A 23434-nucleotide genomic window follows, 5' to 3' on the forward strand; every position below is an offset into this window, starting at 1 on the left:
AGAAAATATGTCAGAAAGGTTAGCACAAACATGTATGAACGTGTTAAATTAACACATTGTCCTTCACTGCACACATTGTTAAAAAACATACATAAAATCCTAAACAAAACGTTAGCATTTGACTAAATAATAGAGTCATCACTTATTTCCAAAAATGTGTTGGATTCATGTACACTGGTGGCCAAAAGAAGTATTTAAGTAGCCTATTTAAGTGTCTTCGTTTTTTTTTAAAGAAGTCTTTGATGCTCAAGAAACATTTCTTATTATTATCAATATCTGACTGTCTTCTAGGCTTCTCCATCTTTTCCACAGTATACTGTAGGAGTAAAAGTCGTCATCAAAATAATCTTTAAAAAGCCAACACAATGTTTTTGTCCACCTTTGCAAACAAATTAACTTCTCCAAAGATTGGTTCCTGTTCAGAACTTGTACACAGGGCCGGCTCTGTAAATCTGGGGGCCCTAAGCAGAAAAATTGTGGGGCCCTGCCTTGCAGTAAATAATGGAGTATTGCCACTGCAAACCGGCAACAATCTAATCCCAATCTAACAAATCTTCAATAAAGTTGTTGCATATAGGCTACAGGTGTTGCTGCCGCTGTTATAGCGTTGTAGACCCGCGGTGTAAGGCAAAAATTAGGAAATAAAAAGCACGCATGGTGCCAGAGAGGCCGTTACGTCAAATACAGTGGATTACAGCAAATTTAAAAAATACAGTAAGTCTATGTATGTGTCACTGTTATTCTATATAGATATTTTACAGTCTATGATATAGATGTGTAGTTTGACGTCACAGAAAATTCCCATGATGCAATGGGAATCACAGTTATTTACTCTAAGGAGAAATAGCAGTATAATACTCATAATACTGGGTGATTTAAAGTAAATAACTAGAAAACTAGAAGTCAGTGTAGTTAACGCTAACAACCTTGCACTGAAGACTGCAACAGACCACAAGAGGGCAGACGACATTCATTAACACATAGACTGTAAAAAAAAAAAAAGAAGAACACCCACATAGGTGTACGTTGGGTTTTCGTGTTTTATGCGACTTTCCATGGTAGACATAATGATTTTTATACTGTAGAAACCGTATATTCTAGCTATTCCTAAACCCACCGATCAGAAAACATTCTACACTTTTAGATTTTCAAAAAAAAATCACTTAGTATGAATGATTGATAAGCTGTTTTTCTCATGGAGACCAAAAAAACCAACACCTACCCCTAAACCTAACCATCACAGAAACATGTGCAAAACACTCAATTTAAATAATCACTTGTTTCGGCCAATATATAAGCCTTTGTTTTGGCCAATATATAAGCCTTTGTAACTATAGAGGACCAGTTAAATGTCCTCACTATTGGTTGTCATATTTCACAAGTGAGGATATTTATTGAGACTTTCCATAATGGCGACTTTATGGAGACTTTACACACACACACACACACACACACGACACACACACACGTGAGAATCCACAAAGTGCTTTTTAAGGTCTTGTATTTAATTCCAGGTAGGCTATAGCTAAGTGTCTCTAGGTTATGTTCTGAGGAACATCAAGATCAGCATGTTTCCAACATCAGACCACATTTTGTGGGTCATTCAGGGTTTGTGCTTGCTTAACTCTTTCACTTCTGTAAAGTATAACCCACCACTGTGAGAAATTCATACACCCAAACCATTTCCCACCCCCTTTTTTCTGTTTGTTTGGGCATTTCAATGTGAGTGTGAGTATAATAGGTTACCAAAGTAATAAGTTGCTTTACTTTAGCCAATGGGAGAGCTTCTTTCACTGGGCTTACAGTACTCTAGTCTAAACAGAACCTTAAGGGGGAGTTGATATGGGCATGATTCATGTTTCCAAATTAGCTGGAATACTAAAATGGAATGTGGGCAGCTCTGTCCATTTCACTCCTTCCCTACCCTCCCTACATCCATAAATATAGCATAATTATTCCCTATGGAATTCATTTCCCTCATAGTTTCCCTTCCCCATTACAGCAGACTTACAACAACAATCTAGCATGTCATTATATTTTCTTCTTTCTCTTTTCGAGGGATTTCCCTGATTGTGGTCAGGATTTTCCTGTATCTCTTGCCCAGCAGCAACACCCACTTACTGTAACCATGAGTAGTGAGCATGATATAAGTCACTTCTGCTGGATGTCTTAAACATTTAAATAGGTAGCATGTCTAATAAGCCATATCATTTTGCTATGTTAAAGTCACACTGACTAAACTCTAACAAACACTTGGCCAGAAAACACATGCCAAAACCAAAAGAAAAAAAGTAATAAAGAAAAAAAAACGTATGACCATTGTGACATTATTTTGTATAATCAAGTATAAACACTTTACAATTCAATTTAGTTTTTTAACTCATGTTAATGAGAATTGGGGAGATTTGCTTGTTATAAAAATGTAACAATGCAAAAACTTTTTTTTTTAAATACCTTAATTTTATGCTAAATAATATTTATTTTGATTCTGAATTCAAATGTGACATGTTCCTGGCTGTTCATGAGTGTTATTACCATGCAACAAATGCAAATTATATTCTATCTATTGTATTACCACCTGTTTTGAGCCCCAAATTCTGGTTTTGAATCAGAGAGGAAGCAACACACAACACTAGAAGACGTTTTACCTTTTATCACACAGTGGACAAAACAAAGGGACTCGCATTTAGAAAGCCAGAAATACATTCTTCAAACTTTACAGTTGTGTTGCATATAATAATATCATGAGATACTGTGAAAAGTAAATATACACTTTAACTCTTGTGATAATAATAATAAAACAGTGGGCCAGCATCCATCCTTTATGAACACCTCACTTCAGCCTAAATATTCTTTGATCGGAGTCACTGAATCAAATCTGCATCACATGAAATACTGTCAAATAAATAATGTAAACATTCTACTGCAGAAATGGCCCCTTTTAGTTTCAGACATCGTTGATAAATATAAAACTCCATTCTTAAAATAATCCATTACTACTGGTGAAAAAGTTGATCCCAGCTGCTGCGCATGCCGAGATAAAAGAGACAGTTAAGTTCATTGAGGCACTGAAATTTTGATGAAGAAATCTACTCTTGAAGCACACAGCATCTTCCAAAACGTTTAAAAATGTCCCTTCCAGGTCCTCAAAGCACTCATCATCCATCTAGAACAAATTGAGAATTTTTCCTGCTACTTCCAGTTTCTTCAATTTCTTCCTTCTGGTTACACTGCAGCACCTTCAAGAGAGTATTAGCAGGAGATTATGCAATCAAATTCAATTAAACTGTGTTCACAGATTTCATATTTCACAAATTACATTATTACACAAAACAGGGTAGGACTCACCAGTTGGTTGAGAGCCACATGTGACCTTATAAGAAGTCCATATGCTGATTGCAATAAGAAAAGTAGCCATAAAGCCAAACACCTGTGTTTATGTAAAAACAGGGATTAGTAACATATTAAAATGCACCTATTATGATATGTTAAAGGTTCCTAGTTTTGTTTTGCAGCTCTCCTACAATAGGTTCACATGCATCCAAGGTCAAAAACACCTCTTTTCTCACAGTGTCTCAAACGGTATCCGTTATATAAAGGATCCAGTCTCTCTAAACCCTCCTTTCTTGAAGCCTACTCTGCTCTGATTGGTCAGATGGCCCAGTCTGCTGTGATTGGTGCAATAGCCCAGTTAAACTAAATCTATTAATAAAATGAAAATGAAAATGTAATAAAGTGTTGATTGCGGCCTTAAATTTAGATCTGCTCGTGTTGCATCATACTTTTTTCACGTTTTTACAGCGTTGCGCACTATAACCAATCACACACGACTCTGTTGAACTTATGAATGCAATGGCCAATCAGAGGCGTTAAGATTAGTCATCGCTGAAACACCGGAGTTTTGTTCAGTGCGTGAACAGAAAACTGAATTCTGCACTCTCGCGGATACTCTCATCATAAACCGATGAACATGAGCAGATTTGGTGAATGTGCTCTTGAGAGCGTCGAAACTAATATAAATAGGTTTTTCTATTTACAACGTATTTTTGCAGCGTTGAGCAATGTAGCCAATCACAAGCATATCTGATGATTTCTTGAAAGCAATTGCAAGTGAGATGTGTTTAGAGTGTTTGTCAAGTGCTGAGATCTACACACTCAAATCCTCTCGATATAAATTTAGCGTCGTCCACTTGTGATAAAAACGATCTTAATACCAGGTGTAAACAGGGCCAAAATGTAATATAAAAAAAGCATAACCGAGGCACTTTAACAATATTTTACAATTATGAATTACCAAACATAAAACGTAATTTTTGATGCCTAAAAGAGCTTTATGAGAATTGCACATGCACTGCCCAGGCGGTAACAGGACATGATGCAACATTGCAGATACGTATTTCCTGCTTCCTCTTCCCTACACAAGAAGTCTTTGAGCATTTCCTTGGCCAATCAGCTGCATGTACTGTACATACTGCAAGCACTCACAGATCCAGCGATTAAAGATGAGATCCCATAACTATTCACAGCTACAACTATAGAGGCGATAAAGACCAGGATTCCTCCTACAGCATAATGTAAAAACTCCTGTGAAAGCAATTAAGAGTTCATTAGAGTAGCATATAACAAGTTCGCAGATACGTAAGTGAAATGTGAACTGTGCCGACTTGCCGTCAATGTCCAGTTGATGCATGTGATTTTGCTTTGAAGTCGAAACAAATACATGAGGAAGAAGAAGAAGAAGACGACGAGAAACCATGCAGTGACCACCTCAAAGTAGCGAAAGGCAGAGTGTGCGTAGAGCCGCTCACAGTGCACACAGAGGAAAGCAATCAGGAGGATCACCTGATCAAAACCAAATCAGATGTAGACAATTTAATTTAAAAATCCCTTGTCTTTCACAGACAAACACTAATACAATTACCTATGGTGATGATACACAGGGCAACTTTTTGAGCAATGTTGCCGCCAACGGGCAACCAGATGAGACGCAGGGCCCACGACCGACCTAAATTATCCAGATAGAAATGTATTGCCCATTTTCAATGGGAAAGTGCCCAAGCAGCAATCGCTCGGCAAGATTGCCCAGCAACATTGCTCAAAAAGTTGCCCTGTGTATCATCACCTTTAGACACAAACCACAGAACGAGGTAGCAATGCTTTTGCTTGGTGACACCTGGGATTAACTTAAATAACAAGGTTTCAACAAGATAATACAACTCAGAAAATAAAACAAGTCCTTGGACCAAAAGAAATAATGAAGTTTCTGTTGTTTTCTTTATCAGCATTAGAAGTGACCAATATAAATTATTTTTATATTTAAGTGTCTGATATTTTAAGTTTAACTGTCTGATTTTTAATTAAAAAAAAAATTATTTATTTTTTACATGTTAAAAAATATATATATTTTATGAATTATTGTCCTATTTCTGCATTTTAACACAATAATAAATAGAAACATCAAAAACTAAATTAATTTAGGTTTTAGTTATGCACAGTGTTGGGTAAGACTACCCGGTAAGTTACTCTAAAAAGTAATTAATTACTAGCTATTAATTACATCTTCAACAGTGTAATTAGATTACTGTATATTTACTCTCTCTCTAAAGGCATTACTAATTACTAACAATACAAGGATAGACTTGAAACTGCTCTTTTAATTCTTTTAAATAAATCATATAAAATTGCATAAGTTATTCTTGAACTGGCCACAAAGTATTTAAACGGAGAAGGTTACATTATAAACACACACATTTTAACATTAGATGTTCAGTTTTGATGTTTAATCCACTATTGTTTTATATAGAATTGTTCTATACAGTATTTAATACAGAACATGTAACTACAGAAAAATTAAGAGTAAAAGTAATTAAATTACAATAATTACAATGCAACACAGGTTTTGCAATCATATTTGTATATTACAGTTTAAGCTCAAAATATGATGTATTTCCACTTCAGTACGAACTGCTCTTGCATAGAAAGTTGAATAATTTATGCAAACACTAAAAAAGTTTATTTTCCTGTAAACACTGTTGTTTCCTGTTGAACCGATTTCTTTGGAAATCTGGTTGCAGGTTTTATTTTTTGTTTAGTTTTTTGTGGTTGCAGGTTGCAGTGCTAATCTCTCTAAATCACAATCATCACCGCGACCATTTTAGGGGCCGGCTGTTCCTGAGCATCCGGGGTGTGTGAGTCTCTAGAAATTATCACTGCCTGTCATCACTTACTACTCTCTCTCTCTCTCTCTCTCTCTCTCTCTCTCTCTCTCTCTCTCTCTCTCTCTCTCTCTCTCTCTCTCTCTCTCATACAACACTAAACCAAACTCTGACCACAAAACACTACTGCTGGTTAGCCCAGTTAATAAAGACATTATTCAAATTTAGAAAAAAATTGGGATTTTTCCTGTGTATACGTGTGAATAGTGGTAACATCATATCTCAAATTCCTTTAAAAAGAATGATAAATATAAGATCTTTGGTTTTGGTGGGTTTTGTTGTGGGTCCTCTCTTTTCACTGAGGTCCCACATGTTACAGTACTATAATAGTGATAGTGTCACATGGCAATTTGCCATGGTAGGCTTACTTCGATTTACATAATAGTTTTGAAGTATATCCCTATTTTGGTGTTTAATCCAACCTTTTCAAATAAGTCAATGGTACATGTTGGATTTTTTTTCTATAAAAAATAACACTGTACTGTCCATAAAAATACATATAATAACATGATACGTGTAACAAAAAAACAAAACAAAGAAACATGGTAATACCACGGTAGTTACGTTTTAGCACTTTTGTTAGTGAAAATCAGGTTTAGATTTACCTTCTGGTATACTAGTTTGCAGAGATATTTAAATAAATTAGCTACTGTAAATAAATCCACTGATTACTGTATCTTGAATGGTTCGTACATAAGCAAAAGTATTCATGGGAACTTAAGTTCCGTTAATCGGTCAATGGAGCACAGTCAGTGGCGGTGTAAAACAGTCAGTTTCAGTAACCATATTTAACCATCTATCTTCCTCAAATTTAGGATTCTATGCCTACGTTTACTTCATAAAATAAATGTGTAAAATAAATGTGATGTAAGTATAACTTTCTCTTACCACTTGGCCGATTTTCAGTAATCCTTGAAATGAACGGGCATAAGCAATGTTGCAAAATCCTCCATCCGCGGTGGATGTTGTTGTGGTGGTTGTAGTAATGACAGTGTGAGGCATTCTGTTTTATTTATCTAATTAATGAGGAACTTTACAAATAAAACAAGATTATTTTTATTTAATGCTGCTCACATGAGACCAATGGCTGAGACAAGAGAAGTGTGTAAACTTTAACAGGGTGTGACCACAGACGTTGGTAATACATACTCTCGGAGTCGTTGCTTCTAGCGGTTTCCCATGGTAAACTATCTTCGTCCACGAGGGGGCGCGTGAAGGCCCAAAAGCTGAACCTTCCACTGAGGTGCATTCAAAACTCTCGACGTTTTTCGTCTTCTTGGAAACATTTATATTCAAAAACATAACATTTTAAAATATATGAACTATAATAAGTTATATCTGACCTAGGAACCAAAACACACCATAAAAATATTTATAACAGGATTTTTGTTTATTTTATTATTCTCATAGCGTAATCAAAAACGACTGTGATTGGTCCAGGTTGATCAGCACCTTGAAAAGTAACAGAAACCACGTGATAACACCGTTAACGTGTAGCTTCAGCAGCGATTTCTGGATAATAATTTACACATTAACGTATAATAGTGAGTGAATTGAATATATACTGTACGTAAAGAGTTCAAATAAAAAATATATAGGCCTATTACTCACCTTCGTAGCTGAATAAAAGACAACTTCACTAAGGCACGCCCATTTTAATTCCTTTCTGTAAAGGGATTGACCTTTCTACCCACCTTCTCTATTTCAATGGTTGTAACCATGGTTGTAACACCATAAGAGGAGGGACCAAAATCAGCAACAGTATTATACTATATCTAGTGTTTATTTAGAATGTGTGGCCATGTTTAGTGTTTAGTTTTCTCCTGAATATATATGAGAATTTTCCACCACAAGCAAAGGGGGTGAAAATGAGTCTAGTTATGTCACCCACCCCCTTCACAAATCACTGAACACACAAACTCACGAGCGGATATGTATATAGACTACATTCTTATGGGGATTTTCCCCTCAAACTGTGGTTATTTGGAAGTTTCTATGTTAGATTTTTGTAAGGTTTAGCTCACATGCTGCAATAAAACCTGTAGTTATATTGAACTGCTGCATCACACAAACAAAAAAGGAAAAACAAGACAAATGTCTAATTTTAAACTGCAACTTTATTCACATAAACTATTTAAAGGCCAGATTTTTGTTGTTTGTTGCTGTGTTTAGATACACTTGATATCTTCTTTCAAAATCGGTTTTATTTCTCTTTGAGGTCTGTTGACAAGAAGTTGGTAAAAATCTGTGAAAATATATGGGGCCTACATAAAGGTCAATTTAACTGACCCTTGATTGAGACAATGCTTTTATGATATTACACATAAATAGTCCTTACCTTTCACTTTTCACTGGTGCCTTCCGGGGGTGAGGGAGGAAGTGGGGTGTGTGGTTGGGGGCGGGGGGGGCCGGGGGCGATGTGGGTTTGGATTTTTGTGGTTCTGGGGTCCAGGAATCAGATCCACCTTTCCTCCCTTTAGTGACACCCCTTTTGAGTACACGTCATCTTGTCTAGTTTCACAACCTATAAAGATTAAAGGGTTAGTTCACCCAAAAATAAAAATTCTGTCATCATGTTCTCACCCTTATGTCATTCCAAATTCGTAGGACTTTCGTTCATCTTGGAAACACGAATGAAGATATTTTTAATGAAGTCTGAGAGATGTGAATAAAATCCTAAATTAAATCTGTTCATCGTGTAAAGCGATCGTGTCTCTTCAGAAAATGTGGACTAAACTGCTATATGTATTTATTTTACGATTTCTTTATTAACTTTTTGAAGCATCAAAGTGATATTTGACGCAATGGAGGGACAGAAATCTCTCAGATTTCATCAAAAAGATGATTTATGTTTCAAAGATGAATGAAAGTCTTATATGAGGGTGAGTAATTAAAGGAGAACTCCGGCGCAAAATGAACCTTTGGTCTAATTACACATTGTTACCTAGTCAACCATTATCTGAGATTTGTTTTCATGATTATCGAATGTAAATAGTTTTATCTCTAAAAACAGTTTAGCCTATAAAGCTAGTATAACGCTAGTATATTGGGCATAGTGTAATGACAAATAAAAATCGCTTGTTAATACCACTAACAAGGCTGAAAATAGACCCACACTAACACGGTAGCATAATGAGGGTCCCTACCTTCAAACCGAAGCATTGAGAACTTTGTCAGTGTACAGACAGTTTAATAAGAAGATATTTTAAACACACAGTCAACTTCGCGTATACAGGCAGAAGCCATCTTTGAAATACAGCCTTTACCAGTCGATCTACGAACGCCGATCCAAGCCTGCTGTTCGCGCTCACCTTATCACAACTTATAGCTCGTTCACATCTCACCAGCGCACTTGGATCGGCGTTCGTAGATCGACTGGTAAAGGCTGTATTTCAAATATGGCTTCTGCCTGTATACGCGAAGTTGACTGTATGTTTAAAATATCTTCTTATTAAACTGTCTGTACACTGACAAAGTTCTCAATGCTTCGGTTAAGGTAGGGACCCTCATTATGCTACCGTGTTAGTGTGGGGCTATTTTCAGCCTTGTTAGTGGTATTAACAAGCGATTTTTATTTGTCATTACACTATGCCCAATATACTAGCGTTATACTAGCTTTATTGGCTAAACTGTTTTTAGAGATAAAACTATTTACATTCGATAATCATGAAAACAAATCTCAGATAACGGTTGACTAGGTAACAATGTGTAATTAGACCAAAGGTTCATTTTGCGCCGGAGTTCTCCTTTAATGACAGAATTTTCGTTTTTGGGTGATCTAACCCTTAAATATATGTACACAAATATGTACAATAGCCTATATTAAAGGGTTAGGTCACCCCCCCCACCTCCCCCCACCCCCCTCCCCCACCCAGAAAAAAAAACATATTTAATTGTCCATTCATAGTAGTGTATCACATAGTAATAATACACATATTATGATACTATAATGGACAATTATATTGGTTTTCTTAATGGTTTAATACTCACCAACTGGATAAGTGCTAACATTGGCATAAACTGTCTCATTAGCTTGATATATAGAGGTTTGAGCCCTTTGTACATCTATTTGCCTGAAAATGAAACAATTATGACACATTAAAATACTTTGTACTAAAGATTCCTTATTTCAGAGGCCATTTAATTGAATAACATTCATTCTTACTGTTGCATGACTCCCAGCACACTTCGTCCTTTTTTTTGGAAATAATAACACACACAGTACATCAGAATTTGCACAAACTATTTAAAAATAAAGACAAAAATGCACAAATAATATTTAGAAAAGGGTCATGCTTACTTCTTTTTATCACCTCTATAACAAACGCCACAAGCCCAAGCAACAGCAAACATCCCAGAAAACAAGTCGCCACCAAAAGACCAAAACAGTTTGGATGATCTGGTGGAAATGTTCTCTGATCTCGGCCCAGTGAGTTCACAGCTTGGCAAGTGTACATGTTCTGGTCAGAGAATGGAACTGAGCTGATGACTATGTAGTTGCTGTGGTCTGTTTTAATTCGTCCATTTTCCAGCAGTCCAGATGAGGAGGTCCATTTCACTTCTGGAACCGGATTCCCGTGAGCAACGCATTTCAGCATCATACCGTTAGCTTTGGCATCTAAATCCAGGGACAGGCTGAGGATTTGTGCTGGAGCTACAGTTGACCATCAAAAAAGATATCAGTAATTGAATGTGTACATGTGGTCCCAATAATAATATAAACATTATATGTTTGTATGTATGTATTTCGGAACAGAACAAAGTTAATTACACAAATAAGTACTGAGTTACTGAGGTTAAGGTTTGGTTTAAGTTAAGTTCCTTGTAATTTATGCATAATTTACTGCAATACTGTTAACTTATGGAACTACGTCACTTTAAAATAAAGTGTTACCATTGTTTAAAATCAGTAATGGTTGTTTTAAATAAATACAACACTGTAAAAAAATTCTAACCTCCCCAACTCAAAATTTTCTAGTGACTGGTCACACCTAAATTTTTCAATTGGCCTAAGTGAAATTCTGCAAATTTAATTTGATCAATTTGCAGAATTTCTCTTGGGCCAATTGAAAAATTTAGATGTGACCAGTCACTAGAAAATTTTGAGTTGGGAGGTTAGAAATATTTTACAGTGAATGGTTGTTAAACTTTGTGGAACATGTTTATTTTAAATATAATGAACTACACCAGTGAAAGTACTGAGAAAAGTGTGACTTAAGTGTCCAAAGGTGTCCAAATACTTATATAATATAATATATATTGTGTGTACCACTGTATATTTTGTGTCATCATACAAATGTGTAACACTCACCATTGATATTAAGCTCCGTGGCCGTCGAAGAACATCTTTCATAATCCAGCTCCACCCTACAGTAGTACTTTGTAGCATCGGTAAACTTTAAATGACTGATACGCAAGGAAATGTCTCCTTTCTTGGGGTAACCGTTAAGCGAGAGCCTCTCTGATGATCTTAGATCAGTGCAGTTAATGTTGTCTTGACTATTTGTCGTGTTGTGAAGATTGCAGTGAAAGATGAGTTCTCTGCCCTTCATCCATTTGACAATGATGACGCCTTTGTAATTATTTTGTTTTGGATGTGTGAAGTCGCAGGGGAGAATCACATTCTCTCCCAAAGAGCCGTTGACCTGAGGCTGTACTGACATCCATTGTGAACATGTTAGGCCTGCGGATGAGAACAGAACAATATACAATATAATAACTTCAGATTCTTGAGAAAATCTAAATCTGTTGTATCCAGTTTATATTAATTGCTTTAATTTTAATTATTTCTTACACTATAAAAATGAAAAGATAAGACTGCTAGACCAGAAGACTATAAATCAATAAAAAATACCTTTGAGACTACAAATAAAAGAAAGGAATCCAAACACAAAATCTCGCCTCTTTAGAGCGAACATTCTTGGATCTCACAGAGAGACACTTTAAAAAATGAAGGCATGCTGACTAAACATGAGGGTAAGAACTGACTAAAACAAGGAACTGTCTACTTACATTTCCCAAATAACTTTTTAAGTGAACTGGTAAGTGCAGGTAGTTTTTTTCCGTTAGAGAGAGAGAGAGAGAGAGAGAGAGAGAGAGAGCTAGATAGATAGATAGATAGATAGATAGATAAAAAGAAAGAAATTATTAATGTCATGAAGTCAGTAATGTGTGATGGTGAGTCAGAAATATAGGAACATGTTGCAAGTAGATTTTTTCTTTTTCATAATGAATCATAAATGTCTGCAATGGAAGTGCAACGGTTCAGTAAAACTCTCGGTCTGCTGGTGGTCCTTCATAGTGCAGGTAAGAATATTCAAAACAGAATTAGAATAGAATTACTTAGTAGAATTATTTGCTTTGAACTTCTCAAGCTTTATAGACATTTTTCTAGCTATAGCCAAAGACGATGACGGCTGGTTGATGAAAGCACCAACTGAGGTGCGGGCGATCGAGGGGTACCCGGTAGTGCTACCCTGCTCTTTCACCCACCCGCACCACACCCATCCCTCCTCCATGCATGTGGTATGGACCCTGGGCCACGGACGGGCTGCCACAGTTCTGTTCCGCTGCACGAGCCTGAACAACAGCCAACAGTGCCAATCCAAGATCAACCAGGACCACCGCTACCGTCTGGAGGGCAACCACCGAAACCATGACATCTCACTCAGGATCAACAGCGTGACCTTGAAGGATAGTGACCGCTACTACTGCCGTGTAGAGTTAACGGGGCACCCTCATACAAGCTTTGAAAACACGCTGGGAACCCGTCTACGAGTGGAGGGTAAGAAAAACAACATTTGACTTGACTTGCATGCTTTGAAATGGGAAAGGAAATATATTGTAAAATTGCATCTTTATGTTGACCAAAATATTGCTTCCTGATTCAACATCTTTTGTTGGTGCTGGAACAACATTTCTGTCCAAACAAGCATAGTTCTGACCCCAACCAATTATAACCTAATCAATAGCTATCCCTAAAAGAGAGAAATGTAAATAAAATAAATAAATAAAAAACCTGAATATGTTGGTATGAACTCTAACAGCAAATTGATTGGTTGTTCCAAGACCAATAAAGCATAGACTTGGAATTTATGGACCAAGTTTGATGAGCGCATCGTTTCTCCTAATGCCTGTTGAATTTCTCTTAATAGAGCGCAGCAGTAATGACGCATTTTTGTAGACCAACCCAGAAGTTAGTTTCACCCCCGTTCTCTCTTGGAACCCCAATTGGATTTTTCCTTTGGCTTTTGGATTATTGTAGAACATAAGTTCTGTGGCCTACAAAAGTTTATGACTTTTACAAGTTTTATCAAGATAATCTTCACAAATTAACACAAATTTTGAAGCCTAAATGAAAAAAAAGAAGCTACATTTAGACTATAAACAAACTACAACATGGTTGACCTTCAACGTCACCAGCACTAAGCTTTCGAAAACTCTTTTACTCTTTATTTAAAATATACATGATGGAACGTTTGAGTTAGAATATTTTGCAAAACACAACAAGGCTGTAAAAGCAGACTAGTGAGTAGATAAGTTAACCTGTTTGACATGATGACATTTAATATCCCAGAAAACCTCTGTTGGCCTTTTTAGCTACTGCCTTTTTCAAGACACATAGGCCTGGTTTCACAGACAGGGCTTAGACCAAACCAGGATTAGGCCTTGAGTTCAATTAGGATTTTTCAGTAGCTTTTATAAACGTGCCCTAGAAAAAAACATTACTGGTGTGCATCTTGAGACAAAACAATGACACTGACATATTTTTAAAATATGTCAGTGCAAGTTGCTTTCAGTTAAACCAGCTCAAACATGCAGTTTAGTCTGAGACTAGGCTTAAGCCTTGTCTGTGAAACTGGGGGATAAAAGCTTAAAAGATCTCGAGTAGGGTATTACCGATGTATTTCATGTTGTAGCATAAAATGTGAAAATATTTTCTGACATTTAACCAAAAAAAAAAAAAAAATATTTGACTTCAGGATGATGAATCCAGAAGTGCAAAAATACTTGCTTCGGGCCAATACAATTCAAATTCCAACTCATGCATTAAAAGGAAGTAAAATCTTAAATTCTGACAGGCTTTGTTTGTATTGCTCACTACTAGCTGCACCACGAATCCTGAGTTTGTCAGCTGAGGGGAGTGAAACATCTGGCTTTAAAGCAGTGTGTCACGTTCAGGGTTCCCCTCTCCCAGATGTTCAGTGGATCGCACCAGATGGGGTTCTAGAGGCAGATACTTCATTCTTGCTTTCTCAGGAGGCTACCGGGCAATACCGCACATCAAGCCAACTACTGGACGTCAAACCTGGAGGACAGTACATCTGTGCGGCTTCAAACTCTTTGGGGAAGGATCAAGCCACTCTCTATGTTTTGCCCCCCAGCCCAGAGAGGTCAACCGCAAAGAGCTCCTTCTCTCTCCTTGTGTTGCTTCTTGCTCTGGCGTTGGGGACAAAGCTGCTATTGGCTCTGGGTGTGGGAGCTTGGGTGATCAAGAGGAGGTTTAGCAGCAGCGTGGATAATCATTAAGTCATGCTCAAATAATCAAAACACTCTGGTCTTCAAAACTGTTTCTTGTCCCATGTGCGTTAAAAATACAGTCTTAAAATAAAACTTCCTGTTTTGAGGTGAGCCATATGACTCTGACTTCCGTCTTTGTCTGACCTGTCTGGAAAATCTAATCAAGTGACTTATATAATACTAACTGATCAAATCTACAAACTTCGTTCCTGCAATTAAGTTAAATAAGTGTCAAATAAACATTTTGAAAATGAAATTGAGTTGGAAAAGATAGGGAATTTTACATATTTCTTTGTCTTACACTGCGATATGCTGTACCAATACATAAAAAATATATATTTCTGTCCTCTCGACACTTTCAAGTCAACATTAAACGGCATTCATCACAATTCATAGTTTTTTCCCCACGATTTTTTTCTCACAAATCCTAATAAAAACCAACAGACTGGGACTTTATTTTATCCATCAAAAATTTATTTAATCCTGCAAAATGGTCTATATATGACACGTCCTTGGAGGGTTTGGAAAGTAAGATGAAAAAAAAAAAGATTTAAGACAAACAGTTGTAAGAATTACATGACTGTTACAGTAGGCTATTATGTTTTACCTTTACAATTAATGACTTAACATGAATATCAAATAAAGCCTATGACATTATTTTGTATTTAAAAAAAAGTTCTACGGACTCATTTAGTTTTATTAACATTCTTTAATTAATTTCACTGTTTTAAAGCTTAACCTGAATACACCTAAAAATGCATCTCAACTTGAACACTAACATCTAAAAGGCCAATAATAGTCCCATTCAGCCTAAAAAGAAGAAAAAGTTAACAGAGTAGGCTCTCTCTAATGATATAATGTCATTGCCCACCAGATAACATATAGGCCTATATCTAGTTTAATATAGGGGTATAATTATATAGTCTAGACCAGGGGTAGGCAAGTTCGGTCCTAGAGAGCCGCTGTCCTGCAGAATTTAGTTCCAACCCTAATCAAACACACCTGAACAAGCTAATCAATGTCTTCAGGATTACTAAGGCTATAGGCAGGAGAGGTTTTTTTCAGTGTTGGAGCCAAACTCTGCAGGACAGCGGCTCTCTAGGACCGAACTTGCCTACCCCTGGTCTAGACAGATTAACTTTGAGCATGAAAATTATACTATTTTCTCTATTGACCCCTAAACATACAGTCCTGAAAGGAGTTTACATAAGTATTGTAATTGAGGCATAAGTTGTTTACAGTATCACTGTAAGTGAGATATTTTATGGATAGATAGCACACAGGTTTCTTTTTAGTACAGCAGCCTGCGCTCTTCCACTTGAATTTCTTGCTGGGGTCCAAGGAAATTGAGGCACACAAGCCTTTCTCAGGTTTTTCAGGATGTCCTCTCTCCCAGTAAGTGAATTCCACAGTGGATGGAAAATTGTCCTCGTTTTTCCAGTACCACTCTGTTGTGTACAGGTTGCGCCGCAGACCGATCCAGCCCTCTTTGGATTCTTGGACTGTCGTGTTCAAAACCATTCTATTCACCGAGCTGTTAGCGACGATCCTGGCAAGCTGATCAGCGTTTTCCAAGCAGTACTTACGGGACATGAACCAGCTCATTTCATCTTTACCAAGTACAAACGTCTCCGGAGTCACCAGACAACCATTACCATCTAAACACACACAAACAAATATTTGGTATTCAGTTGGTATTGAACCGTTTTCAAAGTGCTAACCAATTAGCATAGCATGCTGCTAACCGATTAACCTGACTAAAAAGTCACAGTATAGCATGAAAGGTTCAGTATGTATCTATGTGTTAAAAAAAAATTATACAGTATATGTACATCTAATAATCATATTTTTATATATAAAAAAAAAATATATATATATATATAAAGTTAATTAATTCAAAATGACAGTCTTAGTAAATATGTGTAGAATACAATTATGGTTCTTTAAACACAGACTTACCTGGGTCCGTATTTATAGCTATTGCTGGGCTCCCATAAATAATGTTGGACTCCAAGCGTTCTATCATATATACACCGATCTTTGAGGTAGGATGCCAGATAGTGCCTATCTCTTGTGTCTCCACCAGAGCCCAAGAGTACTCTGTGCCTTCCATAATGCTCCATTTGATGCTTGAAGGCAAAGGCTGATCATTTATTCGCACACCATTAGTGCTGGATGTATTAGTAATCACCAAAGCCCCACTGCGTGAAGAATTAAAACCTAACAGATAGCAGCCAGAGAACATGCTTGTCGGAATGAGGTCTAGAATGAGTCCAGGACTGATTAATTGGAGGGAAACATGCACAGTGGTAGAAATAAAATTCCAGGAGAACGGCAAGATGTCTGTAGAATTTTGCACCAAAATACAATTACTAGAAAGACCCTGACAGACTTTGCAGGATTGATTTGTTGTCAGAAGTAGCTGTTTGGCACTGAAGATAGAGGGCACGAGGAATGTGGCTGGAATCTTGTCAAACACTGGGGGTTTGAGCTGGTTCACCACCATGTTGCATGAGCAGTTTATTGCGTCAAAACACGGATGGGTCAGGAGCACAGCCACTTTGTCCACTGCATTTATTTCTCTCACTGTCCCATTAATCTCAATCTGGAAAAGCTCGTAAGGACCGAGTGTTATTCTATCTGCCTGGCTCTGACCTCTTTCGTCAACCTGTTTGATGGTGACACTGTTGTTTCTGTCTACTGCATTGATAATCATCAGCCTAAAAGGAAGAAATCTGTCCGCCGATGTCATTAAAAGGCTAAAGGATGCGGCTACCTTGGTGTAATTCAGAGCAGGGACCTGATATACCGTTCCGAGATGTTGTTCAGGCTGGACAACACGAGACTGGAATCTCCCCTGCCATCCACTCACAGAAAGAACTGTGACGTTTTTATCACTGGTGATTCGAAAAGACTTATTGGAAGAAACAAACCGGTTTTCTTCAACGTTCTTTGTCAAATACACTGTCAGAATGGTCCCGTTTATGATGCATTCAGTGGTGTTGACGGTGCCTTTGGCCAGATAGGTGACATTGACTATAGTGTTTGGGTGGAGGGTGGTGATTTTCAGTAGGTTTATGGTCTTTTTATAATAAACAGCAATATTCTCAGGGAATGCAGTGATGAAACTAGTCCCACGACTGTCCATTGAAAGCCCTGTGAAAGTTCAACAGCCCAATCATAAATCAGTTTGTTTTGCCATTTAATCCAATTTATTTTCAGCCAGTGGTAATCACTACTGATGCACTAATATTGCTCTGTTGATAATGGAGGGTAAATACTTGTACTTGGTCATACAATATCATCATTTGATTATATAAATATAATCATCATATGATAACAATATCATCATTATCATGTCTCTGAGAACACTGAAATGATGACTTGATTCGACAAAATTGGACTACTTTGAAAATGTCAAAGATTTGTGTTTTTTTAAACATGAACAAAAAGAAAGACTGCCAATTGTAATATTTGTAACAGCGATTTCAAGGGTAGGACAATTTGATTAAAAAAATATATTATCTTCTGGAGTTATCTTATTGTATTAGTGCATCCCTAGAAATCCCATTAGATAGTAACTTACCTTGACTAAACATTAAAATGGTCAACAGAACAGTCAACATGACTGCGTATTCTGCCTACGCAGCTCCTCGTTGAGTGACTCGTGAAGTTGGTTTCAGATGGTAAGCCACTGCTGTGTGCTGACCTGCCAAAAAAAAAGAAAGAGTAAAATACTAATTATTTAGGAGATTTGTTAAAAACACTCAGTTGATCCAGTGTGTTCACTGTACAAAATTGACGTGCACTCAAAAAGACGATAATATTTTTCCACTGAGGAGGCTCTTGTTACAGTTAGTCAAACTAGTGCTGAAACAAGACTACTATGTAAAATACCTGCTTTCAATATATTTTGTCTCTCATTTGCAGTTTTTTAACGTTTGGGTTTGGTAAAAATGCAGATACAATTGTTAGATATTATTACAATTAAATATATCCTTTGTATTATATATATATATAAAATTGATTCTTGTGATAGCAATATTCATCAGTCTTCAGTGTCACATAATTCTTCAGTAATCCTTCTAATATGATTTGGTGCTCAAGAAACATTTCTTCTTATAATAATTTTTATTAAAAAAAAAAAGTTGTGCTGCTTAATATTTTTTTTTGTGGAAAGTGACATTATTCCAGGATTTTTTTAAGAAAGTTCGAGAGAGCAGAATTTATTTGAAATAGAAATATTTTGTTACTTTATAAATATTTTTACTGTCACTTTTGACCAATTTATTGCACCATAAAAGTATTCATTATATATACATACACACATACATACTGTACATGCACATCTAGGACTGTCATTACACGTTTTCAGGTGGCAGTGAAATTATTACACTAAACAAGCAAGAAAATTAAAATAATAAACAAACAAATAGACATGTTATAGCTATCAAGAAGAATATATGAAACAATCCTGATGGTTACTATCATTAATGGTAACAACATTAATATTTACTCTTCAGCAAATGTGTTGAGCAGCTTTAGATTGAGTAGTCACATATTAAATTAAGGTTTGAAATGTCATACAAAGTATATTAAATACCATAAACAAAACCATTTGATATCAGTTAATATCTAGGAGGCTGTATTAAAGCTTTTTATTCATCCAAATAAACTTATTTGTCATGTGCTTAAATTGTTGGTATTTCTATAGAATTAACAACTGTTTATAATGACGACATCTAATTATTCTGCATCACCTTGAATTAGATTCCCTTCTGAAGAAAAATAGTATCTACATTTTGTTATAGTGCTAGACCACTTTTGAAAGAAGAACATTCAAAAATATTTAAGCATTTTTATTGACTCAAGAATAATGCAAAAAATATCCTACCTTATATTTTGATCAGCGCTCTTCTTCTATTTGAACAGAGTGAGCCGTGCATTCTCTGTTCATTCAGTAAAAGAACATTTGACATTCAAAAATCGTTCTCTCCTCTCCCCATGTGGTTTTGCATAAGATGCTGGAAAGATTTGAGTCTTAAGATCAACAAGTTTCATATAACAAATGTAGAAATTCACCAACAACTTCAAACTTCAGAATCCACACTTTATTCACTCAAAATAATTCAGTTTCAAAACAGTACATTTTCAATGTTACATTTTATCTGCCACAAAACTGACCATTGTTTGTATCAACACATCACAACTTTCAATTCCACTGTTTGAACTTCTCTTTTCTGCATTTCACTAAATAGAAATTTCCTAAAGAATATATAACATTAAACTCCTTATATCTCTTAAGTGTTCGCTTTCTTTGTAATTTACTCCAACGAACAGTGCTGCTGGGAAAACATGATGAAATTCATTTAGAGTTTTGTCTGAAGTTGGGCTGATATGCCCAAATCTGATCCAATAACATGTTTTCCATTTGAATTTTACAATATATAAAAAAACGACTCCCAATACAACATCTAGATGCCTTCAGTCCTTCTGAGCTGTGACATTAAAAAAACAGTGGCGCTTGGTCAGACCCCTTTAAGCCCAAATTTGTGTATTTTCTGCAGACATATTTGGTATTCAAAATACACAAGTTCCTTTCCTTTGCATAAAATAATTGATATGTTAGTGGCAAAAGATGACGTAGGCTATTTTCATTCTTTTGACATGAAAAACTTTGCCTGGTACTTGATCTGTTAATCAAATCTGCAATAGTATAATTACAAAGATCAAATTAATGGTGTTTGTTTACTTCAATATGGTTTGAATTGCTTCCTGAAGCAGCAACCTAACACCTCCTCTAAATAAAAAAACATTTCCCCATTTAAACATATGATCGCCAATTTGAATTAATCTATACATTTCTAACACTTCTTTAAACAATTTATACCATATATGCTGAAAAAACAGCCAACACAATCATCGCTAAAGAAACCTAAAGAATAATTGTATTTGCAATAAGAGATTTTAACAAAAAAACATGCTGATGTATATAAAAAAGGAAAATACCTCTTTCTAGTCTCTGGCACAATAGTTCAAACTGGAAATTTAGTTTTGGGCCTTTCTGTCTAAAGTATTTTAAAGGAAAAAAAAGAAAAGAAAACATTTGTCAAACCTGAGAAGCTCCAAAATGCATTATAAAAGTGGTCCATTCTGTAATTCAAACCTGTGTGTTATATTCCAAGTCTTCTGAATCCTTTATGTGCAGAAGGGATTCAAATTAAAGTCACTATTAATTGAAAACTTGCATGGCTTTAGAAGACTGGGATAATAGCACACAAGTCATATGAACCACTTCTATGGTGCTTTATGGAGATTGACAAACGTGATCAAAATTTAATATTGTTGTACGGAAAGAGCAGCATAAAAACCCTTCAAAAATTCTCCTTTTGTGTTGATTCTACTGTTTAAATGGCATAAGGGTGAATAAAGTTTTTAATTTGGGTGAACTGTTCAGGGACTGAACATCAATTTTATGACAGACATCCTCAAGAATCTGCTTATTAGATACGGCACTGAATATTCTTCATCAAAATGTGTCCGACAACAGAAACCAAGCTACGGCTGTGGCAGGAAGCTGCGAAATTCATTCATTCCTGCCCACCCCCAGCATGACCTAGAGGTTTACGTGCTCCTCCAGGTCGGCCCGAGTGCTTGTGCGGACCCTTTCCTCGGCCCGCCCCGTCCACCCTTCCTGCCCCTGTTCCTCCCCTCTTCCTTTTCTGTTCATGTCTTGGGGTTGCCGCTTCCTCTTTGAGAGCCTGAGCCCAAAAGGCATCAAAAGAACCGGGCGCTTGGTAACCCGGCTGGTTCCTATCAAGTGGGTCTCTGGAGAGCAGAACCCAAACACTAGGTACATTTCTGCTGACTGTGAGACTGTCCAAGCCGGCCTCAGGCTCCAGGGGCTCCCAGACCTCCTGAACCGTGCGGTAGGCAAGCTTGGTATGCTGGTGTAGGCAGCGAACACGGCGTTTCATGATCTCCACGCACGTGATGGCTTTAGCCACGCTCTGACCCACACCTGTGAACACGATTTGGCGGCATAGATTCTCCCCCGACCCAACGCTCACCTCTGAGCCTTCACAGGTGTCTGGATGATCTGTTGAAGGGGCTTTCTCCTCCATACGGCTTAAAGCAAACCTCATCAGGTTCCGGACTTTGCTGCCATCCTTCACTCGAACTTCGGGAGTGTTGCTGGGCAGGTCGGGGAACGGACACAGGCAGGGCTGGTCAACTGTGCGTGCTTTTCTGTAGTTCTCCATGACATTTAGCCTTCACAAAGGACAAAAGGCAGAATGAGTGACTGCATATCAGTTATGTGAGTATTGAGTAATAATGTATTGTGGTTCAAGAGTACTAGTTTGTTTTGGAAAAAGAAATCTCACAAAAATTCCCCACATATATCTATTAGTATATTAGGAACTCTATGCCCAACTGCAAAAGTGCGTTTTTTGTACCAATGACTTTGGTTTCAAAGATCCCCATATCCACGTAATGTAAATAGAATAAACAAAAAAATTTGGCAGTGTCCTCAGAACAAGGATGATTTCCATAGATGACAGCTCGTGGCAAGTTAGTTGTCACATATGTGTTTATATGTTATCGAAAACAGCATAATTATTCAGAGTGACACGTGAAAAATATTATGACAAACTTACTTTCGTTTCCTTTGCTAAAGTAGCGATCAGGCTAGCAAGTTCAGATGGCTGCAGCTGTTTTTCTAAATAATTGCGGGCTTGCGTCGTTCCATATAACTGAAATATGGACGCTTAGCTTCGAGAACCTTTTTTTTAAATGCAGAGTTATCTGACTACAGCTAAACCGACCCAATTTGCGAAATTCAAACGTTAAGCTACAGATCGCTTATCCACATGTAACGGCGTGTGACGTCAGGTCTGCCGTAAAGTGCCTCAAATGTTCATGGGAAGTGTAGTTTTGATTTAGCAATTTTATAAAATCTTAGAACATTTTAAAATAATAATAAATAATAAATAAACAATAATAAAAATAAACAAACATGACCCCAAAAAAATAATTTACATATAACATAACTTATATTTTTTCCTTTATGTTTTGCTCACATGCATTAATTAAATATTTTGTGAAGGAGTAAAATAAATTTGATATAGCTAAACAAGCAAGCTCATGCAAAGACCACATATGAGGAGAATAATCTCTTCAGGATAATCTCTCGAATTACTGAGAATTCAGTCAGGATAACAGTATATGAACTAAAAAAAGTTTTGCTTTTGTTCTCAATTTTAAAATGATTTAAAATTTAAAATCCATAAATCTTTACGTCTTAATGTATTTGTATTTTTCTGATGGTCCCTTGTAAAAGAGCTGTTGTTACAGCTCAGACCGGCACAGCCCGTGAAGAAGAGTGGTTTATAAGAACTTAGCGCCACCAAGCGTTCAGACTTAAGAACTGGAATTATAAACCAGTCTGAGATTGAATAAGGTTCGAAATCAATTGAAATTGTTGAATCATAATTATTACAATCATAAGTAGCCTACCAAAAGTGTATTCATGTTTTGATACTTTTTATGATACTGATAAAACCGTCTATAGGAGACATTTGCGAGTATTGTTTCTGTAGGTAGATCATGACCTCATTGCTGTTTTTGTTTTCTGTATTATAAAATATCCCGTTACGGTATGTGAGAAATCCCAGCAAACGATTCAGAACTAGCTACAA

General features: G+C 36.6%; 5 protein-coding genes across 5 annotated transcripts; 1 reads left to right on the plus strand and 4 right to left on the minus strand.

The window, feature by feature from the left end:
- Positions 1-2638: 2638 nt before the first annotated feature.
- On the minus strand, positions 2639-7328 carry cmtm7 (CKLF-like MARVEL transmembrane domain containing 7). Its single transcript, XM_056266260.1, has 5 exons — positions 7104-7328; positions 4669-4842; positions 4486-4584; positions 3349-3430; positions 2639-3239 (listed from the first exon to the last, which is right to left on the minus strand). Exons 1-5 carry the CDS (start codon positions 7215-7217, stop codon positions 3226-3228), a joined length of 483 nt encoding a protein of 160 aa, XP_056122235.1. The 5' UTR covers positions 7218-7328; the 3' UTR covers positions 2639-3225.
- Positions 7329-8112: 784 nt separating this feature from the next.
- Positions 8113-12175, minus strand: siglec15l (sialic acid binding Ig-like lectin 15, like). Its single transcript, XM_056266231.1, has 7 exons — positions 12070-12175; positions 11527-11898; positions 10516-10869; positions 10381-10408; positions 10206-10288; positions 8554-8739; positions 8113-8435 (listed from the first exon to the last, which is right to left on the minus strand). The coding sequence occupies exons 1-6, from the start codon at positions 12131-12133 to the stop codon at positions 8564-8566; spliced, it is 1077 nt and encodes a 358-aa protein (XP_056122206.1). The 5' UTR covers positions 12134-12175; the 3' UTR covers positions 8113-8435; positions 8554-8563.
- Positions 12176-12379: 204 nt separating this feature from the next.
- On the plus strand, positions 12380-14744 carry si:dkey-11p23.7 (V-set and Ig domain-containing protein). Its single transcript, XM_056266181.1, has 3 exons — positions 12380-12521; positions 12610-12999; positions 14323-14744. The coding sequence occupies exons 1-3, from the start codon at positions 12455-12457 to the stop codon at positions 14742-14744; spliced, it is 879 nt and encodes a 292-aa protein (XP_056122156.1). The 5' UTR covers positions 12380-12454.
- A 1158-nt stretch (positions 14745-15902) lies between these two features.
- LOC130100705 (uncharacterized) lies at positions 15903-20776 on the minus strand. The gene is made up of 4 exons (XM_056266254.1): positions 19630-20776; positions 18322-18444; positions 16695-17891; positions 15903-16393 (listed from the first exon to the last, which is right to left on the minus strand). Exons 2-4 carry the CDS (start codon positions 18359-18361, stop codon positions 15903-15905), a joined length of 1728 nt encoding a protein of 575 aa, XP_056122229.1. The 5' UTR covers positions 18362-18444; positions 19630-20776.
- A 388-nt stretch (positions 20777-21164) lies between these two features.
- On the minus strand, positions 21165-22614 carry rpp25l (ribonuclease P/MRP 25 subunit-like). Its single transcript, XM_056266203.1, has 2 exons — positions 22394-22614; positions 21165-22007 (listed from the first exon to the last, which is right to left on the minus strand). The coding sequence occupies exon 2, from the start codon at positions 21995-21997 to the stop codon at positions 21326-21328; it is 672 nt and encodes a 223-aa protein (XP_056122178.1). The 5' UTR covers positions 21998-22007; positions 22394-22614; the 3' UTR covers positions 21165-21325.
- Positions 22615-23434: the final 820 nt, after the last annotated feature.

The sequence above is a fragment of the Rhinichthys klamathensis genome, unplaced genomic scaffold (assembly GCF_029890125.1).
Source record: "Rhinichthys klamathensis goyatoka isolate OS25496 unplaced genomic scaffold, OSU_Roscu_1.1 h1tg000246l_1, whole genome shotgun sequence".
NCBI classification, from domain to species: Eukaryota; Metazoa; Chordata; class Actinopteri; order Cypriniformes; family Leuciscidae; genus Rhinichthys; species Rhinichthys klamathensis.

Excerpts from the sequence above, each read along its gene's own strand:
- LOC130100705 (XM_056266254.1), bottom strand. The coding sequence starts at position 18,361 with ATGTTGACTGTTCTGTTGACCATTTTAATGTTTAGTCAAG. Across the intron at positions 17,892-18,321 it reads CATTTTAATGTTTAGTCAAG|GGCTTTCAATGGACAGTCGT; the intron begins GTAAGTTACTAT and ends GAACTTTCACAG. Across the intron at positions 16,394-16,694 it reads AGCTATAAATACGGACCCAG|ATGGTAATGGTTGTCTGGTG; the intron begins GTAAGTCTGTGT and ends GTGTGTGTTTAG.
- rpp25l (XM_056266203.1), bottom strand. The coding sequence starts at position 21,997 with ATGGAGAACTACAGAAAAGCACGCACAGTTGACCAGCCCTGCCTGTGT.
- siglec15l (XM_056266231.1), bottom strand. The coding sequence starts at position 12,133 with ATGTTCGCTCTAAAGAGGCGAGATTTTGTGTTTGGATTCCTTTCTTTT. Across the intron at positions 11,899-12,069 it reads TTTTATTTGTAGTCTCAAAG|GCCTAACATGTTCACAATGG; the intron begins GTATTTTTTATT and ends TCTCATCCGCAG. Across the intron at positions 10,870-11,526 it reads CACGGAGCTTAATATCAATG|CTCCAGCACAAATCCTCAGC; the intron begins GTGAGTGTTACA and ends GGTCAACTGTAG.
- si:dkey-11p23.7 (XM_056266181.1), top strand. The coding sequence starts at position 12,455 with ATGTCTGCAATGGAAGTGCAACGGTTCAGTAAAACTCTCGGTCTGCTG. Across the intron at positions 12,522-12,609 it reads GGTGGTCCTTCATAGTGCAG|CTATAGCCAAAGACGATGAC; the intron begins GTAAGAATATTC and ends ACATTTTTCTAG. Across the intron at positions 13,000-14,322 it reads AACCCGTCTACGAGTGGAGG|CTGCACCACGAATCCTGAGT; the intron begins GTAAGAAAAACA and ends GCTCACTACTAG.
- cmtm7 (XM_056266260.1), bottom strand. The coding sequence starts at position 7,217 with ATGCCTCACACTGTCATTACTACAACCACCACAACAACATCCACCGCG. Across the intron at positions 4,585-4,668 it reads GCATCAACTGGACATTGACG|GAGTTTTTACATTATGCTGT; the intron begins GCAAGTCGGCAC and ends TTGCTTTCACAG. Across the intron at positions 3,431-4,485 it reads CATCTTTAATCGCTGGATCT|GTGTTTGGCTTTATGGCTAC; the intron begins GTGAGTGCTTGC and ends ACATAAACACAG.